The following is a 17213-nucleotide window of genomic DNA, read 5'->3' as shown; positions in this document are numbered from 1 at the left end:
AATAAACATAACCCAAACAAAATAGTTTTTTTTCAATATTTTGTTGCGAATCCTTTGGAGGCAATCACTGCCTTAAGTCTGGAACCCATGGACATCACCAAACGCTGGGTTTCCTCCTTCTTAATGCTTTGCCAGGCCTTTACAGCCGCAGCCTTCAGGTCTTGCTTGTTTGTGGGTCTTTCCGTCCGAAGTCTGGATTTGAGCAAGTGAAATGCATGCTCAATTGGGTTAAGATCTGGTGATTGACTTGGCCATTGCAGAATGTTCCACTTTTTTGCACTCATGAACTCCTGGGTAGCTTTGGCTGTATGCTTGCATCTGTACTGTGAAGCGCCGTCCGATCAACTTTGCAGCATTTGGCTGAATCTGGGCTGAAGGTATATCCCGGTACACTTCAGAATTCATCCGGCTACTCTTGTCTGCTGTTATGTCATCAATAAACACAAGTGACCCAGTGCCATTGAAAGCCATGCATGCCCATGCCATCACGTTGCCTCCACCATGTTTTACAGAGGATATGGTGTGCTTTGGATCATGTGCCGTTCCCTTTCTTCTCCAAACTTTTTTCTTCCCATCATTCTGGTACAGGTTGATCTGGACTTCAGTTGATGTTGTGAACGGGTTCTTCTTCACCAAAGAAAGTATGCGGCGATCATCCACCACCGTTGTCTTCCGTGGACGCCCAGGCCTTTTTGAGTTCCCAAGCTCACCAGTGAATTCCTTTTTTCTCAGAATGTACCCGACTGTTGATTTTGCTACTCCAAGCATGTCTGCTATCTCTCTGATGGATTTTTTCTTTTTTTTCAGCCTCAGGATGTTCTGCTTCACCTCAATTGAGAGTTCCTTTGACCGCATGTTGTCTGGTCACAGCAACAGCTTCCAAATGCAAAACCACACACCTGGAATCAACCCCAGACCTTTTAACTACTTAATTGATTACAGGTTAACGAGGGAGACGCCTTCTGAGTTAATTGCAGCCCTTAGAGTCCATTGTCCAATTACTTTTGGTCCCTTGAAAAAGAGGAGGCTATGCATTACAGAGCTATGATTCCTAAACCCTTTCTCCGATTTGGATGTGGAAACTCTCATATTGCAGCTGGGAGTGTGCACTTTCAGCCCATATTATATATATAATTGTATTTCTGAACATGTTTTTGTAAACAGCTAGAATAACAAAACTTGTGTCACTGTCCAAATATTTCTGGCCCTAACTGTATTTAGCAAGGTAATTTATGTTCTAAAATACAACATGACCTTTACAATTCTGTATTAAAACTTTTACATGTCTTCTGTAAAACTCAGATTTTAAAAAAGTGGGGTTTTATTAGCTGTGACCCAGAGCTAAAATGATTAACAAAAAAAACCAAACAAAAAAACCTAATGTATCATTGTGTCACCGTAATATCTGGGTTTCACTTTTTGAATTAAATTACTAAGGAGAACTGTGTCAATGATATGCAAATTTACTGAGTTGTTCCATACTGAGACCTCAGAAGAAACAAAATAATTTCTAAGAAATCAATTTCAAATGTCTTTTATTTTGTGCAATGCAGCAGGTCTAAGCGGAAATCACTTGCCAAGTTTCTTCCCAAAATTTGGTATTTTAACAAATTTCTAAATGGGGTGAAGAAAGGAAAGGAAAAAAAAACTCAGTTTAAAGCATCTCACACCAACTGAAAATGTTTGTAGTTTATCTGAGAAAAGATTGGGCTTTGGTTTGACTGATATAAATTATAATCTGAACATAAACCAGCATTTACAGTATATGTGAAATTAAGTAAACGTATAGCTGTGCTTTCTTCCTACCTGGTCACATGTGTGCAGCGCAAAGACGATTGCCAGCATGCCAGTGGACGGATAGCGACCGTGATGCTCTGTCCAGTGATCATGGACATACTTAAAGAAGACTGGATTCACCACCAGAACCTACGTAAACACAGGGTTTCAATGATAAGAACTGACTGGCCAAGAAAAAACAAACAAAAAAACTAGATAAACTGATAGTCTCTTCACTGTTGCCCTCTGTAGCAGTGAAGATACAGTGATGAACTGTATTGATGAACAGCTCATCACTGTACTGATGAATACAGTGATGAACTGTATTCCAGAATATATTGAAATAAAACTAACTTTTAGGAGCAGGACCAAATCTGAACCTGTGTTTTTTTCTACTTTGTTGTGCCTCATGTTAAAGCCACCCATAGTCTCCCACTTATCTGAGATTGGGTTGTGTAGGTAACTGACCCAGGAAGGCATCCATCAGATATCCATCTCCCCCACGACATTCTCCGGCTCATTCTGGGGAATTTCAATGCATTCCCAGGCCAGACAGGATAAAGAGTCCCTCCAATGAGTTCTGGTTCTTCCTTGGAGTCTTCCCTCAGTGGCACATGTCCAGAATATTTGCAAAGGGAGGTGCCAGACAGCAATTCTAATCAAATGGCAGATTCACCTTTACTGAGTCCTTTACTGAAGCACCAATTCTTCTTTCAGCTCCTCAACCTAGCTCTGAGGTTGAGTTCTAGATCTCATTATTTTGGTCAAGGTCCATATTGCATGACAATAGATGAGGTAGGGATAGTAGATCGAAATTTAAGCTTGGTTATGTTGCAAAGATAAAATGGTAAAAGATAAAACTCTTATCCAAGTGGAGCATTGAGGTTTGGTGGAGTCAGCTTTGTTGAATTCCCTGCATAGTAGCATCTCTTGCAGGTCAAAATATATTATCAATGAGAAAAGAAAAGAAAAAATTCTGAAATTCAGTGTTTATTTACCTTGTCTTTATCAGCCCCCACTCTGTCTTTGACCCTCATGTAAGTCCTGAAACACAATTAGTGGTTGTGTGAACATTAAGTTACTTTTATCAATTTATGTATTTAAATGTTTAAAATCAAATGAATAATTCTGGTCAGAAATTTACATGCACTCGTCCCGGGGATGAAAAACAATATATTGGAGTTTTAAATAATTTTATCTTTTCTTTTTCCAGGGCAGAATGATTACATGATGTATAACATCTGTATTTTTTACAGCATGTCTAAATTGTCTAACCTCAATCATATTAGGATGCATATTGCCTAGCAAGTTGAAAAGAAACCAAATACTTTGTGTCCATCATCAAGATTCTGGCACAATTCTGCTGGGTGTTTAATTTGGAATAGGCTCAGACATCAGCATTGTTGAAAATGTTGGGTTTGTGCCTAAAAGTTGGGTCCATACCAGCGATCCAATTAGTTTAAATGATCTGTGTCCATTTTGCCAAGATGATGGCTTAAAAATGGACCTTGCTGATGGATAACAAAAACTATTTGATTTGTCAACTGCTTTATGCAGAATATTTATCTAAACTTTACAAAGAAATAAGGTATATAGTCTATACCACATTGTGTAGATCAAACATAATGTGGTTTGATAAAACATTACGTGGTTTATGAAAAAAACAACATTAAATTCAAAGTTTATCTAATTTCTATTTTTAAAAATATTGTAAAAACTTAAAAGATTTATAGCTGGAGCTGAATGATAGCTTTACACCATCTCTTGTGCAAATATCTTTGTACACTAGAAATATGATAAAATGAGCTTAAAAGCAACTTTTCAGCGAGACAGGAGTTTGTTTTAAGTCAGTGATTCATTAACATTGATGGAAAAGTAGTAGTTCCATTAGCAGATAAATTAATTTATAACAAGCTATCATATCTTAACATGTCAGTCTGGTTACGGTCATTTTATGTCCAAATGCCTCTTTCAGTAGTTCTGTTCACATGATTTATTCGGTCGATTTGCGAAATCAATTGTGAGACCTTCTATAAAAACTCTTCCATACTTCATGTGCTACAACTTAATCCCTTAAATACAGAAGAGAGCTTTAAATCACAAAGAAGGTTAATTAAGCTTTTAAAAGCTCAAATGAATCTCAGAATAGGAACAAAATATTAGAGTTATTGTGCATATAAGGCACTTGACAGACCAGGATTTCAGAAATATCCTTTAGTCAACACTGAAATAAATAGCATGGGTTTTACAGACATTTATAAATTTAAGTTTAAGTAGGAGCTCTAAAAGTAAGTCAAGGGGCATTAAAGTCCATACAGTGCATAATAACTAATTAACCAAGACAAATACAAAAATAGTTTATTGTAGAAATATTATGGCCATGATACTTTGTGCTGTATATTTTACTGCAGTAGATTATGCTGTTTTACAATTACAATTTATATCACCGTGCCATTAGTCCACAGAATGTTGCTTAAAGTAAACATGGAATAACTATGAACAGTTTTGTGCTTTCGCCATTTTATTGCCTTTTGACTGCTGACTTGACAGCTGTTCATCAACACCCTCCACAAGGAAGTTATCAATCAACTGAGCCATGCTGCAACATTAATGGGAAGTTCAGCTGGAGGACAAAGTATGGTAGAAAACAAAATGGAGTATTGAGAGAATAAACTGTAAAACGTTAAGCAAACCCAATATTTCTGTAATAAAAATATATTATTTTCACTTTTTAATGTTCCAATTTTCCTAGAAACTTAATTTGAGGTTTGTTTAGCTGTAAGCTATAAATCAAACTGAACAAAAATAAAAGTATGAAAATTATAAATCAAACTTATAAAATATGATTTAAATGTCTTACATTCTGATATGGCCGGTTGACAACGCACTGGTCAGCCACTCCAGGTCCCTCAGCTTGAATGGCAACAGGACGAGGTTGACTCCATGTTCCACATCCACAGCACTCTCTGGGTACAGGAAGTGATGTGTCGTCCTGTTCCCAACATCCTTCTCAAAACCTCGAGTCACTGCCTTGTTCATTCTAAGCAGGAAGCAGAAGTAAGACTACTGAGAACCGAGGCCGTATATTTACATTTATCTGTGTGCAACCTTGGCCATACAAACCGAATTATGAAGCTGTGCGAGTCGATTAATTTGCCGAGCCCGGACCCCCGCAGGTTGCCCGAGTTGCCAACAACTGCACATTTACGGCAACGTGTGTGTACTGGCCCGGTGTCCACAGTGGGTGGGGAAATTACCTGGAACATTTTTTCCATCACTTCCTCTAAACTCTGATCATTACCAGACCGCTGAAGACCCTGTAGAAAAAAATAGAACTGTAGTAAATAATTTAGGACCAGAAAGTAGGAATATAATGGTTACAGACTGCTGTAAGAAAACAAACAGTGAATGTACAGTAATATAAGAAAAAATAAAATACTGTAAGGACTTTTTGCTGTGAACCTCTTCCAGTTATGTTTCTGCCACAGACTGCATTCTGTAAACCTGAGTAATGATGTTAGCAGCTTTGGTACTACCCCCCTCCTCCTTTTAATCTACTAATGGTATCTGCAGCAAGACTTAATCTATAAATGCAGGAAAAAGACTGAAAACATTTGTCTCCATTAACACACTGCAGATATCAGCTTCCATAACAGGAAACCAGAAACATTTTTAGGACTGCTTTAGATTTTTACAAAACTTTATGCACTGTTATTGCATTCATTTTCTTTTTTAATACCAGCCTGTCATTTTTTTTACATCTGTTTTGCAGTGTGCAAGGACTTCTAAGATAAATTACACTGTTGTTCCTCTTCATCCACATACTGAAAACAGCTACATGAAAGCTGACTTTCCATAATTGCTGATATTCTTCAAACTTCATATTTGAAGAATTTTGTGAGTTACTTAATCTATATATTTGAGCAAATGGTAATTCTACATCTATGATTAAACAAACGTTCTTGTGTTTATCAATTTACAGACTTTTCCAGCCTACACACAACAAGTTTGTTATTTTAATGATGAAGCATCCACAGGATAAGCTAGAAGGCACACTGAACAAAACAGGAAACTGTTCAGGTGGTTAAGTCAAACCTCAGACATGCAAATTAATTTATGAAACATTTAACTCAGAATAGTAACATCCACAAAGATTCAACTAGAATTTCTCCTCACCAGCCACCATGCAAGTGAATCAGGGTCAAAGTTGTTGTTCTTGGCATGTAGGATAGGTTGCTGTTCGGGGTTGTAGCGTCCGCTGAACCAGATAGACCCCTTGGGGTCTGAAATACAACCATCTGAGCAACTGCATGGCCTGAAAGAGGAAGATACAGAGTCATGCAGGAACTGACAGAGAATTAAAGGACACAGCCTCTACAGTCCTGTCACTATGAATTTTCCTCAATAATAAATTGTCACAGATGTTATTATGATAAACACTAATATTGTTGTTCTGAGACCATTTTTAGGTAATGTGGTGGTAATGGCATAATAATGCAAGTGCACCCTCCTAATGATCAGTAAACATTCATTTCTAATTAACATTTAAAACAGAAAAACATGTTACATAAAAAATAAAACAAACAAAACAACTTCAACAAATAAAATGATGAAGTTGGTAAGCAAAACAGGGCTTGTAGAGACCAAAGCACCAGAATGTAGAATTATATCATCCAGTTTTTGGAAGAAAGAGAGACAAAAAAAGAGAAAAACAAATTAGGTAAATGAAAATTATTGAGCTTATTAATTTATCATGAGATTAATTGATTTATTGTGACATGCTTAGTTACAAAATTACTTTAAGTTATCTTCAGGGTGCTTCTTGACTTTCTTTTTATTGTCTTCCTTCTTCTCCGCCTCCTCTTCTACATCAGCCTCAGGGAAGATGGTACTGGGAGGAAGAGGGGGATGAGACAGGACAGCAGGGGCCACTGTTGGTTTAACCACTGCAACCAAACAAGTTTGAAAATAAAAACTTAGGAAAATGATGCATAATGGTAACTCTCTGATTTACATCTCTGTGAAAAACAGACTATAAGATGTTGTGAATACGAACATCTGAGATTCCTGTCTTATCCCAGTGTATTGTGCTAATGAAATCTGACCTGGACCAACTATGTTAAAGAGCATTTACAGCTTCTCATCCTAAGACATCAATAATTCACCACAGCATTCAGTCTTGCATAGCTTTTCCTCCTCACCAGAGTCTGAGCTGTATGACTCTTGAATGTGGATCTTCTTGGTCCTTTGGCTTATAACAGGACGCCAGACCCATTTAGACACTTTACTAGGCACATCTGTTCAGTTACTTGTAATTTACTGCATTTAAGCATCCAGACTCTGGGTTTTAACTAAACATCAGAATGGACAACATCCACTGGGATTTTCATGTAAAACCATCTAGCTGATTTACACAGAATGGTAAATTCTCCAATTCAATCTAGGTTCATACTGCTCCTCATGTCTTCCTTTTCCATAAGGAATAGGAAGAAATTCCTAAATTTATTAGGAAGAACAACGACCAAACACCATCTACAAAAGCCAGAAACAGCAGCAAAGATTTTAAACTACCTGCTAACCTTCTAATCCATTCTGACTTGGACAGTAGACGCATTTTCAGAAGATACCAAAAAATAAATAAATAAAAAAACCACAACACTTCAAAACCTGGAAGTATTGACAGAAGTGTATTCTTCATTCAGATGACCAGATAAAACTTCCAGTTTAATGCATATGCCCTGAACAGCTACTGCAGGTCTCCCCACATATATTACCAGGGCAATTCTGCTGTACGACCACACAAACAAACCACTTTTGAAGCTTCCTCAACTGGTCACGTCCTAAAACATTGTCCTTGCACAAATGACTCTAGTATTGTGGAAACAGAAAATGCTACTCCCAACTTCACATCTACTTTTCAACTCGACTCTGCCTGAAAGATGTAAGAGCAATGGTTCAACATTAAAATATACCACCAAGGTGGGATGAAAAAGTCTCACACCCAGATACTAAGTCATGATGGGGACTTCTAAGGTAAGGCTTCTAATAATACAACGCTTCAAGAACAAGTTAACTGATATAATAATGGGATAATCTTTCATATTACATTTCATACTGAATGCACAACTGATATTGTTACCATTGCAGAGACTCATTTGTACAGTTCTTACCAGTGTCCCTGCTGGAGGCTGTGGCTCTGCTGTTGAGTTGGGCTATTGACAGTGGCAAGATGCTGTGGCTTGCGAGCATCAGGAGGAGAACAACAGCAATTGCCACGACAACGTAAAGCTTCCTCCTAACCAACATGGCCGGACGGACGATGGGGGTGGTGATAGTAGGAGGAAGGAAGTGTTGATGAGCTGATAAATCGTTTAGCTATGTCAGCATAGTCGTTGTCATCTGGACATTTTTCTCTTTACAGTCGTCTCTCCTCTCTTTTTTATTTCCATTAAGCTTGAGTCCAGTGCTGCTTTCTACACAGTGGGTACATGATCTGTTGCAGACAGACAAAAATATGAACATAATCTTCAAATTATATTTGGGCAAACACTTTGGTTAGCTATTGGACTGCTGCAGTTAAACATCAGTAGCTTAGGAACTCTTGTCTATGGATGATTTACTAACATTTAATAGGGCTGCATTTGTAGTGACAAGTGATATCAGGAGAAATAATATACCAGTTTCCAACATGTCTCATTTCCCACGCTCTACAATCTCTCTTTGGCACCATCATCTGTATCACCTCCAAGTAATTTCATCAGTGAGACTAATCAATAGGCTGAACATATTATTGGCAAGCAAAGTGTGAATTCCTTGCAAAACATATTGTATTCCCAACAGCTCTTTGCAATATTAATGAGGCACATTTTTGTTCAGATGTCCAATATATTTGCAATATATTGTGTGTGCCAAATGTTGTCCAAATCATGTAGCTATTTTTCCACAAACTATATCTCTTATATGGATTTCAGGAGGTTATTTATATATATAAAAAAAGGAATGGTGAAACATCAGAAATTACAGGATGAACTCATGTTCAAACATTTCTCACTAACATTTCTGACAACTTTGAACATTTTTTTATTATGACTCAAATTATGAAGGAGAAAAAGACAAACTGACCAATAAAAACAGAATTGATTGGATTCTCTCTTTAGTATTATCTCAAGCAGTAATTTGTAAAAATTTAACTACTTGTCAAATCCATCATGAGCTCAACCAGCTAGTAAAACTCTTACAATATTCAAAATGATTTAATAAAAACCCATGATAGTAATTCAAAAGAAGAGTTTGTAACAATACATTAATATCAACACACACACACGTTCCACAATGTTAAACTAGAAAATACATGGAAAGTCCAAGTTCTTGATCTTTAGAGAACAATGGAGTCACCAACTCCCCTCCTTCTTCTCCTGTACATCACCTTCGCTCTGCTCCAGCAGGAATGTTTCCCTGCAGACAAACGTGGTCTGTGAATACCAATCAGATCTGGATTTGTTTCAGCTACTCCTGTTTCAGCTTCCACTCTGCTGTTAACTTCAGTGTGCCTCTAACTTTGTTATGTTCGCAAGAGTTTACATTTGTGAAATTTAATCCTCTAATAGTTTTAAAAATTTTACAGTTAGAGGTGGATGTCTAACTTCAAAGCTTAGTCTGCAACTTTAGCTCTAGAAGGGTTAAACTGATTATTTATGAACAATATACATGGAATAAGTAATAGCAACAAAAATAAAAAAGAGAAGAAAAGCCACTTCCCATCTTAAAGTGCTCGGTAACACTGATTACCGAGCATCTCCACCCTAAACCACAATGCCCATCATTTATTTAAACGAGAACTTCAAGTCAGAACACATAATGGTAAACATACAACCACAGTCATGTTTGTTAAAGCTTCCCATTTCCACTCTAATTGGGAAATGTAGAACTTCTTAATCACCGCCATCAGGCACCCACTGATTACTGTTTTAGACGAGTCTTTGACTGATTCAGGCTCTGTCCACACTTAGGAAAACAGTTTTTCATCTGCGTTTCCCTAACGGTGGTCCTCAAGGCACACTTACCCTCATGTTTTAGAGGTTTCTCTGCTTCAGCAAACCTGATTTTAACTGATGGCTGATAAACAGGCTTTTGCTGAGTTTCTATCATCTGGATTATGCGTGTTAAAAAAGGGCAACATCTAAAACGTGCATTTAAAATAAACATGGTCCCATGTGCTTATTGGACCATGTTGGGAAGCACTCACCTACATAACCTATTTATTTAAAACTAAGCAAGTTAAAATAACTTTGCCCACTGAAGTCCCCTTTTTTTTAGTCGTTGCATGCAACTTATGTTTTTTATACCTATACTGTAAGTTAACCAGCTTTCATGCCTTCAAAACAATATAATGCAAGGTTCTTAACAGTAATTGATAGATAAAAATTAGCAGGAAAAAAATAATCTTTGAGCTTAACATTTTTCATACAGAGTGCCAACAAACTAGTGAAATCTCTCCTCCCCACCCCCCAAAGAAAACCAAATTAAATATTTTTGTTATGACAAACAAATCTTCCTGTTGAGTTGTAAATACTCAACAGGAAGATTTGGTTTTCCTTCCCTGAAGAAGCAATAATTGGTCAGAGTTTAGAGGAGAATAAATTCCTTCTAGAAGGGCTACTAACTGCCCTGTGCAAAGTGCTGTACAGTTTTGTCAAAGCATACTGCCTAGACTGCTCAGCAAAAACCATAGGGAACAAACTGAAAAAAATAAGAAGTCAACAAAATAATGGAGGACTATGCAGTTCGACAGTTAGCCAAAGGTAATTTCAAACTTTGTATTGGAAATTCAGGGATATATCTGGCATTTTAAAAGCTAAAGTGAAGGTTAACATTTTAATACCTTAAATCAACGGTAACAATCAAGGACTTACACATTCAGCAGTTTTAATCAGGCCACTCACTGATTTTGGTTTGGGATCAAATTAGACAAAGTCCACATCATGATTCTTTATTCTGGGTAGAACTGAAAGTTCAAAGGTCTTTGCAATGGTGCATAAGCCCCGTCCTGCTAAATGCAGAACTTGAATATGCAGCCCGACAGTGTAGTCGTGATCTCATTCCAGTTGTCTTTACGTTAATCTGCTGCCAAAGCAGGTCCCTCAAAGACAAGAGGCATGTCACTCCATATCCTGCAGCAACAACTCAATTTTTTTTGCAGAAAGCTTTCACTGCAGCTGGTTAGACAACCAATTTCCTCTCAGAGTAGAAAACACATGTATTTAGAAGCCTGTAAAAGCCACACCTATCAGAAAGAGTTGAAAGAAGAGGGGCGTCATAATGACCATCAGCTGAGTCAGTCTGTATGTTATTTTAGAATTAGTGGGCCTGACATGGAGGAGAGCGAGTTAGAGGTCACATGGTTTCCTGTGCTGAGAAACCACAGCTCCAGTGTTTCTTGTTTTTTTCCTTTCTTATTGCATGCCCCTTACATTTGGTTTTCATGTGCGAACAGAAAGCAGCTGCTCTTATGGCCTGACGTTATCAACTGGAAAACAGCAACAGCACAGAGGAAGAGTGATATCACTTATCAGATGAACATTCAAAATTCCTTTACTTAGTTTGGTATGTTGTAAATATAAACAAACGTGTACCATTCATGTGAGGAAACAAGAGGGACTTGCATCACTCAGAAAATTTCATCTAAACCTCCCAAAACTACTTTCTTTTTTTGTTGTTGTTCAAAAATCATTTTTAAGTTTGAACACCCAATTTTGCTAATGCACATTGTTCAAGTTTTAATAACTTAATCGAAAAAATGTCCCTTAAGATTAAAAGGTTTTTTCAGAACCTGCAACTCTGTGCCAGGTTTTCCTAATTTTCATTATCAACAGATAAATGGTTAAAGCATGGGGGCAGTCTGGACAATACAAAAGGATAATGATCTCAAAAGCAAATAAAATCTAGTTTTGAAATTAAAAAAACAACAAAAAAAAGGGCTAACCAACTTCCAAAATGCCTCCCAACCTCTATCCCACAGATGATATTTGGACTACATTAAAAAAAACAAACAAAAGAAAACTGTTCTGTGCCAGGAAACTAACCAAATCAATATCTAAAATGTATCTCAAATTATGCTATAAGCTTGCTAATGTGCATAAAAAACATGTGGTATTGTTGCAGTTTGCTCAGAAATCTTAACTTCAGATATTAATGGTGACATTTGAGGTTCACCACAGGTTAGAGCTGTATTTAGAATTTTGACGAACGAAGTGTGAATGAGAGAAAATATACACTAAATCAAACATACTGGATTTTGCTTTTAAGTTGTATTGAAATATTATCATTTCTCCTTACCAAATGCATGTCTTGTTCAAGTAAGATCAATAAAGGTCCAAAATTAATAGGATACTCAAGATGGTGATGAGTGTCTCTAAACTTAAGACCAGAATGATAACATCTACAGTTGACAGATTCATACCAAAATGTTCCTTTAAATAACAGTTTGAGGTGTGGCCATTTTTTCTGTAAATAGAATCTTATTTCTGTCTGACTGACCTTTTGTTGCCTTTCAGTCAGTTCAGACTTCTGAGGCTAATCTGTGGTTGTGGGCCAAAGAAATGACCCTGGTTGAAGTAGACAGTGAGTCTGAACAATCTGTTTCTGTAGTGAAGATTGAGAGTAAGGCCTCTATAATTACATCTGCCTACGTACTGACTCAGATGACACAACCTGCCTCTCCATCTGTACATTAAGTGTCTTCAGTGTCTTGTTTCAACCCCATGCATCAAACACAGGACCTTTAATTACATACTCAGAGAACTCACTGAACAATACTGCAGACTAAGTTGTCTTTCCATGATACCAAGTACAATTGTTACCAAATCAAATATAGCAAGACTATGACACAGGAAAAAAAAAATTAAATTGGAAGGATTTATAGACGAGACCAAAAATGTCAAGTAATCATAGAAAGTTTAAATAATCGTTCTAGAAATTTTTAACAGTCAATTCTATTCAAGTTAAAGTGGAAAAAAGCTACAACTGTTCTAACCAAAGTTTCAAAGAAGACGAAGAAGCATGACAGACAAAATACCCTCAATATTTTTGACATTTCAAAATAATGAGGCTTCAATTGCCACAACTTATTTTATCCTTATTACCCGCACAGTGTAAGTATCAATAATCTCATCCATCTCACAAAGTCTACAAGACAACACAGTTCATGTCTAACAGCACGTTTATGGCTCTGCTTTGTTAGACTAATTAGTCATAATCATAAAGACATGCAAATCTTTTGTCACAGCTCACTGAAAGTGTTCTTGCTGTGAACCTCACACAAAATACATAAAAGGGGAAACACAAAAAAGGTTCCTTGATAGTCAATGTGATTAGTTATTTAGATTTTTTTTTTTTAAACTGAAGTGGAGGAAATCATCTTTCGGCACAATTAGTCTGACACAGATCTTTGGTTTCAGTTTTTAGTGCTAATGCATGTGACAAAATTTTACAAGTCCTCTCTCACATGTTCTGCTTATTTGTTGTGCTTCTTCTAGCTAGACCCTGAAGTAATAATCTTCTGCATTAGCTTCTTTAGATGCTAGCTCAGACAAAACTATGCACACCCAAGCTGTTCTGCAACATTTTTTTCCTAAAGAAAAAAAGAAGCCAAACACTGTTCTTCTGACATCCATGCAGAACAAGTCATTGTTTTTTCTGTCTTTTCCTGCCCCAATTGTCATGTGCCTCAACTTTTAACATGCTAACAGAGAGTCTGAGATGTAGCTCTTGGATATTTTCCAGTTGCTCGGGGTGAACTCGCTGGGACGTTCACTCTGCTCCTGGCAGCTGGCTTGAATATTTTTAAACTTGTAGAATGATAGACTCCAAAATAATGTTCAGCTTTCACTCGTTGCTTTGGCAGGGTGGCATAATTTTTGTTCAGCAACTACATGTGGGCTGTTCATTTAAATTTGCCTAATTTTATGACCAAAACATTTTTTAGATCAAGTCCTGATAAACCTCACACTTGAAAGATGAACCTTTTAAGAATTATTTTTTAAATGATCAATACATAACCTGCTCAAACTTAACAGCACACTGATGATATTTTTAGCTTTTATCATAAAGCAATATGGGAAGTTATTGCTTTATGATATAACTGTCCACAAAGACTTTTCTTTATTATTTTGCCTTTTATTTTTCATACAACTCAGTAAATGACTTGCAGAGACTTAACTTTCATTTGGGTTTACATAGATATCATGCAATCCAAATCACTTCAGTTGGTTACAAAATTTTCCACAAGCAGAAAATAGCAAAGGTTAGGATTTAGTCTGTCACCAAATATTTTGCCAGATGTCAACACAGAAAATCATGCCTGGAAAACATGCAGATAATTAGGTCATTTCCAATCTCACCAAATTCACATTCTTAGATGTTTAAGACCAAGCGCAAAACCTCTCTCTCCCTTTTTCTGCAATTTCAACACTATTTAGTGTTGTTTCCAATCGTCACAAAACACTTGGAAAGCAATAAAAAGCTGAAAAGGGTACAAAGAAAATACTCCTGCTTTTTCCACTGAGACATCATCCCCTTTTAAAACCATGTCTAACACTTTCCAGTGCTTTTTTTGCCTTCCATTCAAGCACCTTTTGAAGTTACAGCCACAGGAAATGCAGCGTCTCAATATTTTCTACTGATATTTGCTTGAAAGATCAGCACAGTTGATTACAACTGTTTCAGTAAGTAGCAATCTACTTAGCAGCAAGACTATCAAACCATGCAGTGAAATAAATTATGTAAATAATGTATTTTTGACAGCTGCAGTTATTAGCTAGCCAATAAATTAAGCTAAGCCTCATAATGTTTAAATAATAAGCTGTGGCTGTGAAGACCATGAAAATTTGAAACTTTTAAACACTACATCTTGTTAAATGGCTCAAAGCAGACCTCAGAGATTGATCCGTCAGTCTGTGTGTGCAGCTGGAATTCTGGTGAACCTTCAATCGGCAACATCATAGAGAGCAATAAGTTTTCAACAGCAAATAGAGGAAGTGGTTTCAACCTTACAAGTACCTGATGTTCGCTCTACCTAAAGGTTAGCACTTCTACAATCCAATGCTTGAGTGATCTGAAAAACCTCTACCACAGAAGCACACAGTGAGAAAGTAAAAGCTGCTTTATCCAGCTCATTTCAGACAATTAGGAATTCCTTATTATTGCAACAACAAAAAAATAAGAACAAATGGTGATCTCAAAATATTGCTGGACTACAATAAAACATTTGCCTGACACTTTGCTACCGACACACCTGAATGTTCCCACTGAGGAACAAAGATAATTTCTATTCAATTCGACATAAGTCATACTAGAATATTAGTCATTGTCGACTAATATTTCAATACTGACTATGAGGAAAAATCATCATCTCACCTCAAAGTAAAAATAATTTTTAAAATGCTGTAATGAATTTGTTACAGTGAAAACATGACTCCATGTGTCGGCTGCCAGTTCTTGATTAAATATTTTGTATGATGAATTTATTTTACATTGGGATTTACCATCTTTGCAAGAGTTTTAAGTCACTGTATTTGAAGTTAATATGTCACAGTAATGTAAAAAAAAAAGGACTTCTGAAGACTTGTGCCCACTCAAGGAAGCAAAATTGAGTAGAGTCTAAGAAAAAGAAAGAGCCTTTTTTCATAGAAGGCCTTTTTCAAAATTTTATAAGATGGATGACATAAATCAGGACATAGCTTTGATACATTGAACCAGAACTATGAGCCTTTTCAACAAAATTCTTTAAAAACTCCAGATATTGTACAGAATGCAGATGCTTGTATTACACTGATGAATGAGACATATGACATTGGGTGAGAGCCATCTTAAATAGAAATGATTATAAATACATTTCAGAGAAAACCTCTACTAGAGGTACCATTTCCTTAGGTACAGGCTCCTTAGCAGTTACCAGCTCTAATGTTTTCCAAGGGTGAGCAGTGGCAGAAGGAGATCTTGCAGTCAAATTAGTTAAAAGTTAAATCCATGATGGAGACAGTTGCTCGACATGACAAACTAAGATAGCCAAGGTAGCCATTAACATCCAAGTAAAATGTTTCTGACACCATCTACTTCAAGACTGTTTTAACACAGGGAAAGTGAATTACTCAATAAAATCATCTGTCCTCCATTTCCACACACTTTATTGGGAGAATGCTGCAAAATGAATAATTTGATGCAACTGGCTGCATTTGCTTTGATAAATAACATGTCATTAATTGTCAATATAAATTGACTGGAATATCTAATAAATAGAAACCCTTGACTGAATTTGAATCTATCCCTGCATTTGAATTATATCGAATTTGTTTCTTCTGGATATGAACTGGATCAGTTTGTTTTTTGTGTCATCAAAAGCCATTTTCTGTGGAGAGGTGTTAAACAAATAAACTGAATTCAATACTTGTTGCTTTCTTTTCCATCAGACTTTTTGCTTCCACTTACCTTTCTGTTAAAAGGCTTAGATAAACCCTCCAATGAGTCTTTTTTAAGGACTTGTCGGAGGGTTAAAATGACAATCTTCTTTATAATTATGTAGGTCGCAACATTTCTGAATCTAAACATTTTTTAGTCGTTCTTACACTATACTTTCCTAAGAAGGTGAAATTTTGAATGTGGTCGAACTTTATAAAAAAATAAGAAATCAATTCTTGAGGTATATCACCAAGTGTAATGTGTCTACATTATGAATGAGTTTAACATTTAAACTGAAATACGGATGGATGGATGGATGGATGGATTTAAACTGAAATACGTACATAAACAAAATTCGACGATATTGTAATTTTTTGGGATGCACCTGCATGTTAAATAGAAAGACTTTCGGCAGTGAAATGCACCTAACACATACTTGGGCAAGTAGCCGTTTTCCCATGGGAAACTGTAAAATTGCTGCTACGACCCTGCGAACTAATTTGACAGACAGTTGGTGAAGAAAGTGCAGACCAAGTCTCCAAAGTATTGTGTCCTCCTCCGCACACTACTTTTCTTTCTTGTCGGTCTCACCCACTCCCATCCTTTGGTAACCCAAATACACAAAACAACAACCAAATACCACAAAGAGCAAGAAAACCATCAGGTACTAACCAAAACTTTGGATTAAAAAAAATTATAAAAATAAATCCAAGAAAAACTTGCTCGAAAGTTGCTCGCCTGAGTCACCATCACACTGCGACACATTCAACAAATAAAAACAACCGCTGAGTGCGAGTACAGACATTTTTTTAGGTCCAACCAAACAGTCGACAAGATTCTTGAAAACCTGGTGGGAACACACCGAGAATGAGAAACTTACATGTAGCGGCAGCAGAAGTAGCGGTGCAGGCCACAGGGTTTTTTACTTCGTCTCTTTGTGAAACCGCTGTGCTGATGGCATTATGATGCACAGCAGAGGCTCC

General features: G+C 36.7%; 1 protein-coding gene across 2 annotated transcripts in view; it reads right to left on the bottom strand.

The window, feature by feature from the left end:
• st3gal8 (ST3 beta-galactoside alpha-2,3-sialyltransferase 8) overlaps nt 1–17213 on the bottom strand; it is a 21493-nt gene extending 4280 nt beyond the window's left edge. Inside the window, exons 1-9 of one of the 2 annotated variants that reach the window (XM_028002544.1) lie at nt 17111–17213; nt 7947–8269; nt 6574–6722; nt 6241–6248; nt 5953–6091; nt 4900–5093; nt 4637–4816; nt 2775–2820; nt 1807–1926 (exon numbers count right to left, since the gene is read on the bottom strand). In XM_028002544.1, coding sequence (XP_027858345.1) covers nt 1807–1926; nt 2775–2820; nt 4637–4816; nt 4900–5093; nt 5953–6091; nt 6241–6248; nt 6574–6722; nt 7947–8082 — 972 coding nt within the window. In that variant the 5' untranslated portion in view covers nt 8083–8269; nt 17111–17213. The remainder of the gene's footprint in view (nt 1–1806; nt 1927–2774; nt 2821–4636; nt 4817–4899; nt 5094–5952; nt 6092–6240; nt 6249–6573; nt 6723–7946; nt 8270–17110) is intronic. The other variant, XM_028002545.1, reaches the window with a different exon arrangement.

This window comes from Xiphophorus couchianus, chromosome 20 (assembly GCF_001444195.1).
Source record: "Xiphophorus couchianus chromosome 20, X_couchianus-1.0, whole genome shotgun sequence".
Taxonomy (NCBI): Eukaryota; Metazoa; Chordata; class Actinopteri; order Cyprinodontiformes; family Poeciliidae; genus Xiphophorus; species Xiphophorus couchianus.
The sequence above is the reverse complement of the archived record's forward strand: the minus strand, read 5'-3'. Positions and strand labels throughout refer to the sequence as shown.